The sequence below is a fragment of the Heloderma suspectum genome, chromosome 7 (genome assembly GCF_057233095.1).
Source record: "Heloderma suspectum isolate Gila_16-S chromosome 7, 16-S_ref, whole genome shotgun sequence".
Classification (NCBI taxonomy): domain Eukaryota; kingdom Metazoa; phylum Chordata; class Lepidosauria; order Squamata; family Helodermatidae; genus Heloderma; species Heloderma suspectum.
In genome coordinates this window covers 78,446,984-78,463,931 of record NC_139464.1, presented here as the reverse complement: position 1 = coordinate 78,463,931, position 16,948 = coordinate 78,446,984, and the positions used below count along the sequence as shown (strand labels likewise).

General features: G+C 41.2%; 1 protein-coding gene across 2 annotated transcripts in view; it reads left to right on the top strand.

The window, feature by feature from the left end:
• The window catches only part of CNTN1 (contactin 1), a 310,396-nt gene that overhangs the window by 229,282 nt on the left and 64,166 nt on the right, over positions 1-16,948 (top strand). For both annotated transcript variants that reach the window (XM_084810709.1, XM_084810708.1), the window contains exons 10-15: positions 3,150-3,245; positions 5,416-5,622; positions 9,611-9,707; positions 10,658-10,839; positions 13,315-13,439; positions 16,156-16,273. In XM_084810709.1, the coding sequence (XP_084666835.1) occupies positions 3,150-3,245; positions 5,416-5,622; positions 9,611-9,707; positions 10,658-10,839; positions 13,315-13,439; positions 16,156-16,273 (825 nt within the window). The remainder of the gene's footprint in view (positions 1-3,149; positions 3,246-5,415; positions 5,623-9,610; positions 9,708-10,657; positions 10,840-13,314; positions 13,440-16,155; positions 16,274-16,948) is intronic.

Sequence of the window (16,948 nt, the reverse complement as noted above, 5' to 3'; positions counted from 1 at the left end):
CTTAGTTTTTTTTAATGTTGAGTTTCAAACCAGCTTTTGCACTCTTTCACCCTCAACAAGAGGCTCTTTAGATCCTCTTTGCTTTCTGCCATTAGGGTGGTATTGTCTGCGTATCGGAGGTTGTTGATAATTCTCCCGGCAATCTTAATTCCAACCTGTGATTCATCCAACTCGGCGTTTCTCATGATGTACTCTGCATATAAATTAAATAAGCAGGGTGACAATATACAGCCTTGTCATACTCCTTTCCCAATTTTGAACCACTCGGTTGTTCCATGTCTGGTTCTTACTGTTGATTCTTGACCCTCGTTGACAGGTTTCTCAGGAGACAGATAAGGTGCTCTGGTACTCCCATCTCTTTAAGAATTTGCCAGAGTTTATTGTGATCCACACAATCCAAGGCTTTAGCGTAGTCAATGAAGCAGAAATAGACGTTTTACTGGAATTCTCTTGCTTTCTCCATGATGCAGCGAATGTTGGCGATTTGATCTCAAGTTCCTCTGCCTCTTCGAAACCCAGCTTGTAGTTCCGGTAGTTCTCGGTTCACATACTGCTGAAGCCTAGCTTGTAGGATTTTGAGCATCACCTTGCTGGCATGTGAAATGAGCGCAATTTAGGGGTGTCAGAGAATTTCTCGCCGAAACTTCGGGGGGCCGAGTGCCAACGTATTCGGCCCCCTGAAGTAGTTTTGGGGAGAAATTCTCCGCACCCCCCCCGCACCCCGCACACCCCCCCCCAGGATGGGACTTACCTTTCCCGAATGTCGCTCCTGGTGGTGGGTCGCAGCGGCGGTTCGGCAGGGCTTTGACAGGGGCGGGGGCGGCAGCCGATCTTTTGACCGGCCGCCGCCGCCGCCATTCCAAGAAAAGTTAAAAAAAAAACAATGCCCCCGTGATAGGCTACGTGACGATTAACGTAGCCTATCACGGCTAGATTTGCAAAGTCAGCCGTGATAGGCTACGTAAATCGTCACATAGCCTATCACGGGTGACTTTAAAAAAAAAAAAGCGCGTACGGCTAATGGCGGCCCCCATAGGGAGCCGCCATTCGCGTTCCTTATTTGGTCGCTGTAGTCTACGTAAAGATTACGTAGACTACGGCGAAAATAAGGGCAACGCTATTTCCCTTCTTTCCTCAGCTACTTATACAGCCTCCTCAGGCAACCACTTTACTTTCTTGCATTTCTTTTTCTTTGGGATGGATTTAGTTGCTGCCTCCTGAACAATGTTACGGACTTCTGTCCATAGTTCCTCAGGCACTCTGTCTATCAGGTCTAATCCCTTAAATCTATTAATCACCTCCACTGTGTATTCATAAGGGATATGATTTAGGTCATACCTGAATGGTTTAGTGGTTTTCCCTATGTTCTTCAATTTAAGCTGAAATTTTGCATCAAGAAGCTCATGATCTGAGCCACAGTTAGCTCCAGGTCTTGTTTTTACTGACTGTATAGAGCTTCTCCATCTTTGACTGCAAAGGACATAATCCATCTGATTTCGATATTGACCATCTGGTGATGTCCATGTGTAGAGTCACCTCTTGTGCTGTTGGAAAAGAGTGTTTGCTGTGATCAGCGTGTTCTCTTGGCAAAACTGTATTAGCCTTTGTCCTGCTTCATTTTGTACACCAAGACCATGCTTGCCTGTTATCCCGGTGATTTCTTGACTTCCTACTTTAGCATTCCAATCCTCTATGATGAAAAGGACATCTTTTTTTGGTGTTAGTTCTAGAAGGTGTTATAGGTCTTCATAGAACTGATCAACCTCAGCTTCTTCGGCCTCAGTGGTTGGGGCATAGACTTGAATTACTGTGATGTTGAATGGTTTGCCTTGGATTCCTACTGAGATCATTCTATCGTTTTTGAGATTGTACCCCAGTACTGCTTTTCCCACCCTTTTGTTGACTATGAGTGCTACTCCATTTCTTCTAAGGCAATCTTGCCCACAATAGTAGATATGATGGTCACCTGAATTATATTCGCCCATGCTTGTCCATTTTCGTTCGCTGATTCCCAAGTTGTCGATGTTCAATCTTGCCATCTCATGTTTGACCACCTCCAGCTTACCTTGATTCATTGATCTTACATTCCAGGTTCCTAAACAATATTGTTCTTTACAGCATCGGATTTTCTTTTCACCACCAGACACATCCACAGCTGAGTGTCCTTTCAGCTTTGGCCCAGCTGCTTCACTCTTTCTGGCGCTACTAGGAAATACCCTCTGCTCTTCCCCAGTAGTATATTGGACACCTTCTGACCTGAGGGTCTTATCTCCCTGCGTCATCTCTTTTAGCCTTGTGATACGTTCCATGGGGTTTTCTTGGCAAGAATACTGGAGTGGGTTGCCATTTCCTTCTCCAGTAGACCACATTTTGTCAGAACTCTCCGCCATGACCTGTCCGTCTTGGGTGGCCCTGCACGGCATAGCTTATGGCTTCACTGAGTTATGCAAGCCCCTTCGCCACAACAAGGCAGTGATCCATGAAGGGGAGGCCATAACTGCAATGACCCAAATAAAACTAAATATAAAGTAGCGATTGGGGTTAGGCTAACGAATGTTGGTGTTCTGTATGTTCTTCCCACCTGAGCCTCGCAGCCCCTCTTCATCCATCCTGCCTGGATCTATGACTTACTGTGCCTCTGGGCCATCATTAATAACTATTCATTCCCATGTTCGCCTGTAATCCTCTGCTGGGATCTGAAACTCACCACACCCTCTCCATGCCTTTCAGTGAACCCTGAGCCCCTTTAACAGCCCTGTATACCACTCAGACAAACAGCCCTGTGAATTAATGTTTCCACTGTTGGAAAACATGCTCTGTACTGCCCTCAAGGAATAAAAATAGAGTGGGCCACAAATATTCCCCCTAGAATATGAATGCACTATCACCCATTGTCTTATGATATGATATAGATAAGAATTATAATCCTTTAAAAATGAATATTTACCCTTTTTGTTAGATATTGGAATGGGAGAAATTTAATAAAGGCTAATATGGGAAGCTGCTGTATCTTATAATGATATTCTTTTGGAGAAAAAAAGAAATGTAATTGTCATTTGTAAATTTCTACTTGATATGTGTTTTATTTCTCCAGAATTAACTGCGTATTATAATGCAATTACATAACATGCACACATTGTTTTGAATAGATTTATATCCTTTTCCACCCGAAGAAAGGCATGCAGTAAAAGTACGGGAAGGCGTGGGTGCTGTCCTTCTCTGTGACCCTCCACCTCATTATCCAGGTAATTAAATTCATATTTTTCATCTTTCATTGGAAGGACAGGATAGAAACTAATCTGATTACAAAATTACTAACTTTGAATACGACTGCATAAGCTGAAGCTGCTTACAGGCCGCTTAAATCCTGTAATAAGAGAAGCACAGATTGACCTCTCTGCTTGACATTTTTTTTAGTCCCTTAGAGAGTGGTTGGTTTTCCTCAGATTAAAGACTACTGTGTATGGCTGCTGTTAAAGCTTTAACTGATAAAGTTCGGTGAATGTCTACTCCCAGAAATGGAAAGCACTTTTCTTCAGGCATAAATGGAGTGCGTACTGTATTATTTCCTAGCATAAATCCTATATTAGCCCATATAGAAATATATTTTATAGATGAACTAGTGTCACTGCTGTCATATGATGGGTGGAGTAGCAGGCCAATGAAGTGGGGGTGGGGGTGGCCCTGGAGTGACAGCTGTCATCTTACAGGGGTATAGCTCAGAAGAGGCAGAGACACATTGTGAACATGGACAGAGCTGGGAGAAAGTACAGGCGATCCATTAGCACTACTCTCTCCCTGTTGATGGACCCAACCCAATAGTTGGCTGAGGGAGTGAGGCAATTCATCAAGATGGATTCTTTGATATGTATGTATACAAGGTAGTTCATAACTTCCATCCATTCGTCATACTGAGTTTATAGCCTCCAGTGTGCCTGGGGGTTGAACAAGAATTCTGTCCTTGCGTTGCACCTAGGCAGCATGTTGAGGCATTTCTCTTTCACTTCCACTGCCAGCCTACTACCACTGCTATAGTTTGTCATGAATACATAGGAAGCTGCTTTATACTGAGTCAGACCATTGTCTAGCCCAGTATTGTTGTCAAGAACATGCTAGTCCTGGGACCTGCCTTAAAATATGTCCATTCTTACATCTGTTTTATCTGTTGATGTGGACAGAAGACTTTTAGGGTTAATCTTAATAGGATACTGTACTGCTTTCATTTCAAAATAAATGTGTCTACTATTAGTTGTCTATACACACTTGTTTATTCACCTAAATGGAAGCCTTAAAATTTTATGGGAAAGTGAAAATGCACTTTAATTAATGGGAGAAGAATGCATACATTTCAAAGACGTGCATAACTGATGTATACATTTGAAAAAAATATGCATGAAATACATACAAATTTTCACACAAAAAGAAAAAAACAAGGCTCGCCATCTGATACGGGTACAGAACAGAACAGGCTTCAAGGTGCAGTTTGGAGAACTGTGATGAGCTTAAGTCTTGTGGATCCACATATTCCTAACCTCAGAGGGCTGCTGTCTTCAGTCTTGGGAACTGCTGCCAGTCAGTGTAGTCAATACTAAGGTGATGGACCAATGGTGTGACTTAGTAGAAGGCAGCTTCCTACGTTATGATATATAGTAATGCCACAGCTTAGTGGCAGAACACATGCTTTGCCTACATGAGGCCTTAGAACACATGCTTTGCCTACATGAGGCCTTAGAACACATGCTTTGCCTACATGCTTTGCCTATATGAGGCCTTAGAACACATGCTTTGCCTATATGAGGCCTTAGAACACATGCTTTGCCTACATGAGGCCTTAGAACACATGCTTTGCCTACATGCTTTGCCTACATGAGGCCTTAGAACACATACTTTGCCTACATGCTTTGCCTACATGAGGCCTTAGAACACATGCTTTGCCTACATGCTTTGCCTACATGAGGCCTTAGAACACATGCTTTGCCTACATGCTTTGCCTACATGAGGCCTTAGAACACATGCTTTGCCTACATGAGGCCTTAGAACACATGCTTTGCCTACATGCTTTGCCTACATGAGGCCTTAGAACACATGCTTTGCCTACATGCTTTGCCTACATGAGGCCTTAGAACACATGCTTTGCCTACATGCTTTGCCTACATGAGGCCTTAGAACACATGCTTTGCCTACATGCTTTGCCTACATGAGGCCTTAGGTTCAACTCACTAGCATCTCTGGTTAAATTAGGAAAAGTGGGTAAGACCTCTACCCACTATGTTGGAGACCTTCAGACAGATTAGACAATACCTTTAACATTTTTATAAGGTGGCTCCTTTTATATCCATACAGACTGTTACTTGGATATACGCACAAGACACGTTTTTTATTAATGTTAGTTAAAACATTTTTCACCCGCTCCAGATGATCTGAGTTACCGCTGGGTTCTGAATGATTTCCCAGAATTCATCACATTGGATAAACGACGATATGTGTCACAAACAAATGGCAATCTCTACATTGCCAAAGTTGAAGCATCAGATAAAGGCAACTACTCTTGCTTTGTGACCAGCAACTCAATCACTAAGAGTGTATTCAGCAGTTTCATTCCACTTATTCCTCAAGTAGATCGTAAGTATTATGTATGTCAAGATGTCCTGTTTGCCCACCTTTCTGTTATGTGCAGTATTTTTACCTCTGTGCAATTGAAATCTAGAAACCGGTAAGTTCGTTCCCCTAAGGCATTACCTTTTGCAGTTAGCTTCAACTTCTTTATCATGTTTGAGTGTCAGGGTTTTTTCACGAATTATGGTTTTACGTGTACAGCTGTTTTAAATGTCACCTAAAAATCTTGTGTACATCTTACAAATACATGTTTGCAAAGATGAGTGAGAGGGTGCCGGGTTTGACTGCAGTTTGGTCTCAAATTTGAGATTTTGGGAGTGTAAATTTGAGACTAGGTAATGTGGGCCTTAATGTGTGAAATAATCCAATAAGAATTCTGTGAAAGGCTGCCAAAGAGACAAAACTTTTGCCAAGCTGAGAAGATCAAGTTAGGGTTGTGTCTTTCTAACATGATGGACCCTGTGAGTACAGGACAGTAATATAGCATTCAGCCCTCATACTACACTGTTGGTTAAACTTGCAATGGCAAATATCCCTGAGAAATACATATCAATGGAAAAGAGTCTTTATATTCCTCAATCTATATTTGAATAGGGATTTTGCCGATTTCTAAGCCTTTGAGATACTGATTTGGCTTAGGTAAATATTTCTACAAAATTCTACATTGTGCTGGATTTTCCCCCTCCCAGTTATTCTTTCCCAAACTTTAATGGTCTGGGATAATATAGATGTCTGGCCTAGCCATGGTTACACATGCCCCAGTTACATCCTGTTTGGGCTATTGCAAAGGCTGCCCCTGTTCTGTTTGAGGCTGCCTTTGAAAACTGTTCAGAAACTTCAGCTGGTCCAGGATGCTGCAGCCACACTGCTGACTGGGGCCGGTTACAGGGCACATGCGGCTCCCTTGTTACAGCAGCTTCACTGGCTATTGGTCTGTTTCCAGGCAGAATTCAAAGTGCTGGCTATAACCTATAAAGCACTATAGGGCATGGTACTAGGCTACCAGAAAGACTGCCTTTTAAAGAAATAATATTTATTGATTTTTAAACAAATAAACCATTAATAAGCAATAAGACAACGGAAATACATTGTCTACTGTCTGTCATCAATATCCTATATTACAATACAGAGATTATATGACGTATATTCTATGCATTTATCTTACTCCCTTCATATCCTGTTATCCTAACAAATCTTTCCATAATTGACCATGAGTCTGTGGTGGTTTTAATTTTTCCTTGTGCCTAATCATATACATTACAAATTGATGTCAAGTTGCATAGCAGTCTTGTTTATAGTTAATGTTCCTACTTGTTCTTTTGACTTGGGCCAACTTCTCCATAGGAGCAATTGACCAAACCCTGAGGTACCATTGCTGTAATGGGGGTTTGTGTGTTCCTTCCCAGCTGGCTGCAACTTCCATCTGGGCTGCTGCCCATAAGAAAGTCAGTAGTTCTTTGTTTTGTAGTTTTTTGTCATCTCTGCCATATATCAATAGCAGACCCATAGCTGGAGACAGATTGATCACTTGCCCTGTTATTTAACCAGCTTCTACAAGCACATCCTGCCAAAATGGTTGTATAACAAACAACACACAACCATCACATATGAAAAAAATTTATTAGTCATATATTACAGTTCCCCCAACACTTAGGGGTAGTTAATTTGTATATCTGGCTCAACTTCTGTGGTGTTAAGTACCACCTGTATAAAAATTTAATTGTGTTTTCTTTTATTTTTGTAGAAATAGATTTCATTGGACCCTGTCTCCATAATTTTACCCATCTGTTTGCCCATCTTGCATGCCCAGATCCTTTCCCCATCTTTGTTTGATCTCTTCTGTATTTCCAAATTGCAAATCAGAGATAAACCCATACAGGATTGAGGTTATTCCTTTAATTTCCATGTTTTCCTTTACTACTAATGTCTCAAATTCCGTTAGTCATTGTGCTGTCCCAGTGGATTCTCTACAAGGATTAGGTGTAGGGCCTTTAGGGTCTGCTCCCTTTAGAGTTATTGACAATTGTTGCATATGTTCTATTTGCCTTGTACGCAATTAACTTGACTGGATGTCCCCATCTATATCCAATCCCCACTTTGCAATGTTGCTCTGTCTAGGGGCAGAACACTTCTTTTCTATAAAGTTTCAGGACACAAGTCCTGAAAAATATGTATTTGAGCCCCTTCATATTCCAGCTTCTCCTGACACCTTGCAGCCTCCAAGATGGCCATTTTTTGTGAGTCTCTCCCAAAACGTGCTATTATGTCCCATGGCCTTGCACTAGGTGGGTAGTTGGCATAGAGGGCCCTGTGTGCCCGATCAGTTTCTATATTAACTAGGTCCAGTTCAGGGAACAATTGCATTTAGTTAAGAACTCAGTCATGTTTTCCCCGTCCAAATTCTCCCTCAGCCCTCTAATACAAAGGTTTGGCCTACGACTTCTGTTCTCCAAGGACTCTAGATGGTCCTCAAGATCTGCATTAGACTGGATCAGTCTTGCCAGGGTTTTTTGATGTTTCAAGCCAAGATTTCAGGCTTCATTAGCTGTATTTGAAATGGCTGACAATTTTTCTCCTGCTGCAGTTCCCTTGTCCTTTAAGAGCTCGATGGTCTGAGCCCATTCCTGCCTCATTTGCTTTAGTTAGTTAGCAACTTCAGCCATCAGGTCAGTTGTTCTTCTCAGGGGCCTTTGGCGCACTTTTCCCCATTGACAGCTCACTGTTGTCTTCCCCAAGGCCTCGCTTTGAAGTTTTGTTTTTTGCCTTTAAAAAAGGCAGTAAGCTGACCTTCTTTGTTCTGCTGAATGCTCTGTGTCATGCCAAGTCTCCTGTTGTCTCTCTGTGTCATGCCAAGTCTCCTGTTGTTTCTCTGTTGTCTCAGTAGTTGTTTTGCAGGTGTTAGTTTAAATTGTTTCTTGTGCTCGAAACACCATCTTAGTTTGATGACATCTTCACCATTCCAAAATACTTCCTTCTTCCATACATGCCTGCCTGGGTTTTAAGATCTTGAAGGAAGCCCTTCTTTCAGTCCCGCCACCATTGGAGGCATATTTGGTGAATGTGAGAGATGGCCTGATACTCCCTGCCAAGGGAGGATAGACTGGCTCCTTCTCTGCTGTCCTTCCTCTGGCAGGCAAAGATACTTTTATTTAGGCAGGCCTTTGGTGTGTAAGCTGGTCTGTTGCTGAAGCAGTTCTTAATTGGCTGGGTGCTGTTTATTTCTTTTACTGTGTTTTTAATTTTTTATGTTTTAATTAAGATTTTATTTTTTAATCTATGTTTTCCTGTTGGACACCTTGAGTGCCATTTTTGGCAGAAAGGTGGGATATATTGTAAAAGCTGGGATTTTATTGTCAGCTGCCTTGGGTGCCATTTTTTGGGAGAAAGACAGGATATAAATTATGGTACTGTATGTAGTTATGTGTTCTTTTACCTATGGGATTTGCTTAAGCACTGAGATAAACTCATAACTTTCAACATGGAAATAATTTACACAAATATAGGATAAATCAGAGGACAGAATGAGATCATGTGAAAGCAGCCTTTCATGCTTTGTTAATGTAAACCAAACATCATGTTCTATTGAAGAATTATCTCTAGAATTCTTCAGAAGCCTTTGGAATCCTAGATACCAAGTGGATGGCCAAATTACACCCAATGAAGTTGATTCTCTGTATTTCCCTGCCAAATGTAAATAAATGATAGCACATATATTGAAATGGTTATCTGAATGGGCTTTATATCCATTTCTGCAACAGGTTGTTTGTGTGTGTGTGTGAGGGGGATGTATATATTTTGATTGTTGTTTTATTTTCTGCTGCTAATTGATGTTTTAATGTGTAGTGTTTATTGAAAGGATGTTTTTAATTGTTAAATTTTCCGTTTATTATTGTTGCTGTTCTTGTTAGCTGCCTTACTCTCCTAGGAGAAAAGGTGGGCTATAAATGTTCTGAAATAAATAAAATATATATTTGCATCTCTCTGTTCATATTAGGTTCAAAAGGCTATCTACCAGATATCAGAGTGAAGTTCAAAGACACATACGCACTTTTAGGACAAAATGTGACGCTGGAGTGCTTTGCGCTTGGAAAGTAAGTATGCTTGAATTGAGTTACACCCATGGGCAAAGTTTGGGTAGACTAGACTGGGCCAGGATTGGTGCCCTAATCCATCATCGGGCGTAATCTTGGATTTTGTACTTGGAAGGTGCTCTCATCTCACCCATTTTGGTTTTTGGATTTTGTACTTGGAAGGTGCTCTCATCTCACCCATTTTGGTTTTTGGATTTTGTACTTGGAAGTGCTCTCATCTCACCCATTCCCAATGCTTAGGACAGCTTTGTACACACCGATGTAACAGGCTGCAGCTGCTGCTTTTAGCTAGGCTGGCATTTGATTAGATAATGTGCTATGAGCTGGAAATGCCTCTCCAATGAAAAAACATGGATGAGGATGAAACTAGCCAGGGATATTATCCAAACATCCTCTATGTCTGGATTTGAAAGACTCTCCACTGCCACCATTATCCCCCCTCCAGGTTACCTCCTATCCCTCCAGTTGTTTTTCATTTCATCTTTTCATGTATGCAGTTCTGTCCAAAATATTTGGCTTGAGATTCCTTTTTCATGGGAGGAGATCATCAATATAATCTTTCAACAGCCCATTTTCTTGACAGAAGTTAACCACAGCTTAGCAGTTCTCTAGGCATTGTGCAAACTCCTAGATGTGGTGCAGTGTCTGCCCAATCTGCATTAGATAGACAAGGCAAGGAATTGGGGAGAGAGTGGTTAGGAGTTGATTGTGGTGAGGGGTGGTGGTGGCAGGGCATGTCAAGAGGCAGCAGAGAAACAGTTACTTAAGAATTCAGTTTTTAAAAAAAGGCTCTCTTGAAAAAGTGAATAATGAGGAGGAACTTAAAAGTCAAAGGGGTTTGATAAAGTAGAAGGGGAGAGTAGCATGTCTGAAAGCATGAAGAGGGAAGATGCAAGACTACCAAGTGACCCCCAAACTCTATTCACTTGTGCTCCATTTTCCCCACAAAGCCCTGTTCCTGAGATTAGATGGAGTAAGTATCTGGAACCTATGCCCATCGGTGCAGATATAAGTATGTCTGGTGCAGTCCTCAAGATCTTCAATATTCAGTTTGAAGATGAAGGAATATATGAATGCGAAGCTGAAAACCATAGAGGAAAAGATAAATATTCAGCAAAAGTTTATGTTCAAGGTAAGTAGAACACTTTCCCACACATTTTATTACATTTTACTGTGCAGAAAGCATCACAATTCATAGTGTTGCATCTGATCCCATCATTTGGAAAGGCTGCATTTTTTGAAGTGCCACGTTGGCTACTATGTGAGACTATTAAGTGCCACACAAAGGTCAGTCAATTAATAGGACCGGACTGGCAATGTGCAGCTGCTGTGAAAAAGGCAAATTCTATGTTGGGGATTACTAGGAAAGGAATCCAAAACAAAACCACCAATATCATAATGCCTGTACAAATCTGTGGTGTGACCACACTTGGAATACAGTGTATAGCTCTGGTCACTGAATCATAACAAGGATAATGTAATGCTGGAAAAGCTGCAAAAAAGATCAATGGAAATAATCAAGGAGCTGGAGCAACTCCCCTATTGGGGCTTTTAGCATAGAAAAAAGGCATAGTAGTGGTGAATAAAATTATGCATCATGTATAGGAAGTATATAGGGGAAAAAAATTATCCTACTCTCAGTACTAGAACATGGGGTTACTCAACGAGGCTGAGCTGTGGGAAATTCAGGACAGATAAAAGGAAGTACTTCTTAACACAGTGCATAGATAAACTGAGGAATTTGCTACCACAGGATGTAGTGATGGGCCACCAGCTTAGATAGCATTAAAGGGGGATTAGACAAATTCGTGGAGGGTAAGACTATTAATGACTACTAAACATGGTGGCTGTATATTACCTCCAGTATCTGAAGCAATATGTCTCTCAATGCCAGTAGCTTGGAAAGGTGGGTAGGATGTTTTTGTGTTGCAGTTGTGTCCTGTGTGTGGGCTTCCTGTGGGCATCAGTTTGACCACTATGAAAATAGAATGCTAGGCTAGATGAGCCTTTGGTTTGATCACAGCTCTTCTTAGGTTTTATGGCCACAAACTAAAACAGCACATAGGGATGTACGAATCCCTTACCTCGTTCCGGGTGGGGGCATCCGCGGTGGGGGGAGGTGCTCTGTCCCTCCCCCTGGAATCCTCCCCAGCCGGCTGTGCTCCGTGGCGACTCTGCAGAGCCACCAGCCAGGGTCGAACACAGCTGGACTTCTGTCCGCTGCTGGGCTACGCTGGCCGCAAATGGCGGCTGCCGTAGTAGCCACCATTTGCGTCCTTGTGGAGGCCGTGATAGGCTACGTAAATATATACATAGCCTATCATGGCCTCCGCAGGGACCCAAATGGCGGCCGCTATGCCATTTGCGTCCCTGCCAAGCTGTGATAGGCTACTGAAGTATCTACGTAGCCTATCACAGCAAGAGGCAGGGATGCAAATGGTGTAGCGGCCGCCATTAGTGTCCCTGCCTTTTGCCATGATAGGCTACATAGATACTTATGTAGCCTATCACGGCTTGGCAGGGATGCAAATGGCAGCCGACATAGCAGCCGCCATTTGCAGCCACAGCCCGGCAGCGGCCGGAAGACCACCCGGAGCTGCTGGAGCCACCGCCAGGTAGGCTCTGTCCTGGGGGGATTCCACGGGGTGGTGGTGGGGATTGCCCCATTCCACCACGGACTCCGGGGCGGAATTCTACAACATCCCTACATACATATATTATTCCAACTTTTAGTAAAGCAGTACATCACTGCATCACTCATCCAATTCTGGTTCTGGGGGATTAGGGATGGAAGGATCACTGTATTTCTGTTCCTTGTCAATTTCTCATGTGTTCATTTATAAATTTGTCCTATCCAGTTTCCACATTAATCTGTGATTTTTAAAAACTCCATATCAAAATGCATATATTTAAGCATGTATATTTGAAAATAAGTATTTGATGAACAAATATGTATTTGCTCATAAAATAGATATTTCTAAAATACTGTCTCTTACGTTACACATTTCTAAATGTATCTTATCCTGCGGTTTAAACAAGTCAGTATCTTGAGCTTGTTTAAACCCTAGGGGTTTAAACCACCCTTACATAATGGGGAATTGTGATTTGCTTAAAAGCAGAAGCAGAGGCTTCCAATATCCTCTGATCTATGACAGAGGAGTGGAAGGGTGGAACGCATGAGCACAAGGGAAGCCATAGTTTATAGTTACATCTCAACTGGCCCATAGCATGAAATTCAGATTACATTTCCACAGGTATGAAATCATATTTGTTGATTAAGAGGGGTGCATCTCATGTTTCCATGTCAAATTCAACCTGGGGATTATCCATAAATTATGTCACGCAATGGAGGGAAGTGCAAGGCAGCACAACTGGGACAATGCAGGGCTTTAGAATTTCGTAAAATGGGGCAAAATGTGATAAGCATAGATGGAGGTTCAAAAAGGTCTTAAAGTGTGACATACTCTATGGATGGTCCCTTACAATTATCTCAGCATGATACTGGACTGATACATAAGATTGCTAAGTAGGATTTGGAATGCATGTCAGCATTGGAAAACGAGAGGACAGCTGGTTTTAAGTATGCAGTGTTATCTTTGTCTTTCAGCATATCCAGAATGGGTGGAGCACATTAATGATACAGAGAGAGATGTAGGCAGTGAATTCCATTGGCCATGTGTAGCTGCAGGCAAGCCTCTTCCAACAATCCGATGGCTGAAAAATGGATTACCGGTAGGCTTAGGTTACACTCTGAGTCATGTAGACACTATTTCGTAATGGTAGTAGAAAGTGTCTGAAATAAATTGAGGCAGATTTTTGATAAATAAAACCATCAAGGTCAAATACGTTTGCAAGAATAATTTTTACAGCATACTTATACAGTATGTATTACAGTTTACTCTTTTTGAAATGCATGGTTTGGTAAAACAATCAATACTCTGTATACTGCTGTCATTGTCTCTTTAAAATAAGCAAGGCATTATTTTGTTATCAGTTGAAAATATATTTTCTTTTAAAACAAGCAAGCAAACAACCAAAAAATCCACAGTGTATTGCAATTCTGATGTTTCAAGAGCAAATGTACCTGGATTTCAAAAAAGGTATATATTCAACTGGTAGTAATCATTTGTTAGAATTTCATTCAAGATACCAAGAAAATGTATGAAAAGTAGTGGTGGGTAAAGAATGCCTTCTCATTTTTACAGTACTGTTCATAGGACATGAAATTGGGAGGGCATTCTTCAGTGACATTCCTAGAGGGGCCAGAAAACATTTAAATGTTTTTAGAGGAAGGAGGGGCTTTTCAGCAAAGGTGGAAGCAGCAGCATCTTTTTAAAAACATTAATTTAACATAAACTTTCCATACCACTTGAAACTGCACACAATAGTCAGAAGCCAGCCATGTCACCATGTTCCCTAAAATACTTTGGTTGGAAAGACACTGTTATGCAGTAGCGTCATTCCAGATGCATTGTTGGAAAAAGAGATGGTGGCCCCATTATCATATTCAATTTCATATTGAGGGGAACCTCCTTTCCACCTATCAGACCACTGGTGAGCCATTCTTCAGGAATGGGTTAGGCAGCTGGATCTTTTGTGCGTCTAGGATATGAAAACCGAATCAAAGTCAAGGAGCAGCTTATTTAAGATGGATTGCTTCCTCCATCCCATCATGTGGTGGGATATATTTACCTTTCTTTGCTCCTCATCTCCTTTTGGTTTACTAAGGTTGTAATAAGATAATTTGCCAAATAGTTGAGGTGTACTAGCTATGCCTTTCCAAGAACTTTTAAGTAGATACTGAGTTTTCTTTTAATTCTCAGAACTTGGGCAAACAAGCAACAGACTATGAAGTGAGCACATAGAATCATAGAATAGTAGGGTTGGAAGGGGACTGCAAGACAAGTGAGTCCAACCCCCTGCTCACTGCAGGAATCCAAGTCAAAGCATCCCTGACAGATGGCTGTCCAGCCTCGTCTTGAATGCCTCCAGTGATATATGACTCAAGATCATTGTAGTGATATAAATGCTAGTATCCAGATGAAGCCATCCTGAAGAATATCTATTTAAATTTGCTTACAAAATGTGGAAATAAAAGAAAGAACTGATGTCAGCTTTGCTATGAAGGAAGAGTGTTGTGGCTTATGGGGAGGTTACAAACAAGCGATTTAACAAGCTAAATAAGGTTTTTGAAAAAAATCTACATATGGGATTGCCATACTAGATGCAGCACATTATTCTCAAACAGTATGCCACACAATTATCTTGATTTTGAACAAAATGGAACAAAATATCTTGATTGCTGTGAGAGTGTTGTGAAACCCAGTAAAACTAGATATTTCTCTCCTTTTGCCCCCCAAGGCACACTTCCTCCAAAAAAGGAATAAAAAGAGCTAAAATATTTATGATGGAAAAAAGAATGTAGATAAATGATATTTAATAAAAAAAATGTTTGCTCTTAGTTGTATAATTAACCAATAGATGGTCTTTAGACTGAATGTACTTAAGCCATATTACTGTCTCACATCTTTTGGGACTTCAGTGGAACTCATTCCCAGCATTTGTCCCAGCAACTGGCTGATAATACAGTAGTATGACATGATATTAGAGCTCCTAAAAGTGTTTTGGAGAATGTTAGTTATTTCCCCCTCTCCTTTCAAACAAATATCTTTTAATGTAAGCACTTTTAATGTAAGCACTTTTATGCTGCAATCCTATGCATACTTACCCGAGAATTGAAGTTAATGGGACTTACTTCTGAGTATATATGCAATTGCACAGATACAGTGGTGAAATCTGATAGGTTTTGTGCCAGCTTTTCAGTATCTTATAGAACTAGATCAATTAGTATATTGCACACTCACCCTGATCTAGCAACAGAGATCAGTTCCAATCAAAGAAGCAGGCTTCTGCATGCAGGTCTGCTTACTGGATTGGGCCTTTTGCATGTGTCAGGAACTGCATGCCCAGAGCCCTGGGTGGGCGTTCGCAAACAGAAATTAGATCTTCTCTTGCTTATCTAGTCGCTGGTGCCACCAAATGTGTGGCTAGCAATACTACCAGTCAGCTTCGACAGCACTGATCACCTGTGTTAGCGATGGGGTGACTGAATTCAAGCCACGCTTACCCTCCTGCCCCTATTTGGGCTGAAGTGGGATCAGGGTTTGGCACCAACCTGTTTCCCAAAGCAATGCCTGACACTGTCAAAAGTGTCACACTAACCATCCATAGGGTGCATGGATCACCATGTGTGGCTCATTGCTGCATGTGCAACAATAAGGGGCGAATTTATTGAGTATAGCAAAGTCCCAGAAGACAAACAAGTCCAATGTGGAAGATGACCATAATAAGATACTGAAGATTTCTTGCTAAAACAGAAAGGAATTTAGACAGTTCAAATCTTCAACACTGCCTGTGATATTTTTCTTATTGTTTGTTTGATCTTCAGTACTGGAAAGGAGAATTGAGATTTTCTAACCTGAAGCTTGAAGATACTGGCATGTATCAATGTGTAGCAGAAAATATACATGGAATGATTTATTCAAACGCTGAGCTGAAAGTTATCGGTTAGTGAAAACAATACTCTGTATCATTTGAAACCATTACTAATAAATAAACAAGTAATGAGTTAAGATCATATATTTGTCAATGCACTCATGGGGCCATTTCTGGGCTCAATTCAAAGGCAAACTTTACTTTTGAGGTCCTTTATATTTTGAAATCAAGTACCTAAAGCATTGCCTGTTTTCATTGGTGCCTATCCCCACCTTAATATCTTCATCTGAATCCCTTCTCCAAGCATCTCCACCATCTGAGATGCAGTAGGTTGCTACAAATGAAGGGCTTTTTGGGTGGCAGCACCCTGATTGTGCAATACTCTCTCCAGGGAAGTTCATCTAGCTCTTACCTGATGTCATTTTGGAGCCAGGCAAATACATTTTATTTTCCCAGACCCATTAATTCATTCTAACTTTTAATCTAAGCTGATCTGAGTTTTGGAATGATTTCTGCTGCTTTACATTTTATTCTTACAAATGCTTGATTGCATTTTAATGTTTGATGTGTTATGATTATGTAAGCTACCCTGGGAATTTGGTGAAGGGCCGGTATAATGTCTTACATAAAACAGTGCAGTAAATTCCGATGCAACTTTTAATCAGTTTAATTGGTAAATTAGCTGACTAAGCTCTGGTTGATTAATTTCAAGTTATGTGCAGTGCTGAGTTAAAACTATTCTTGTT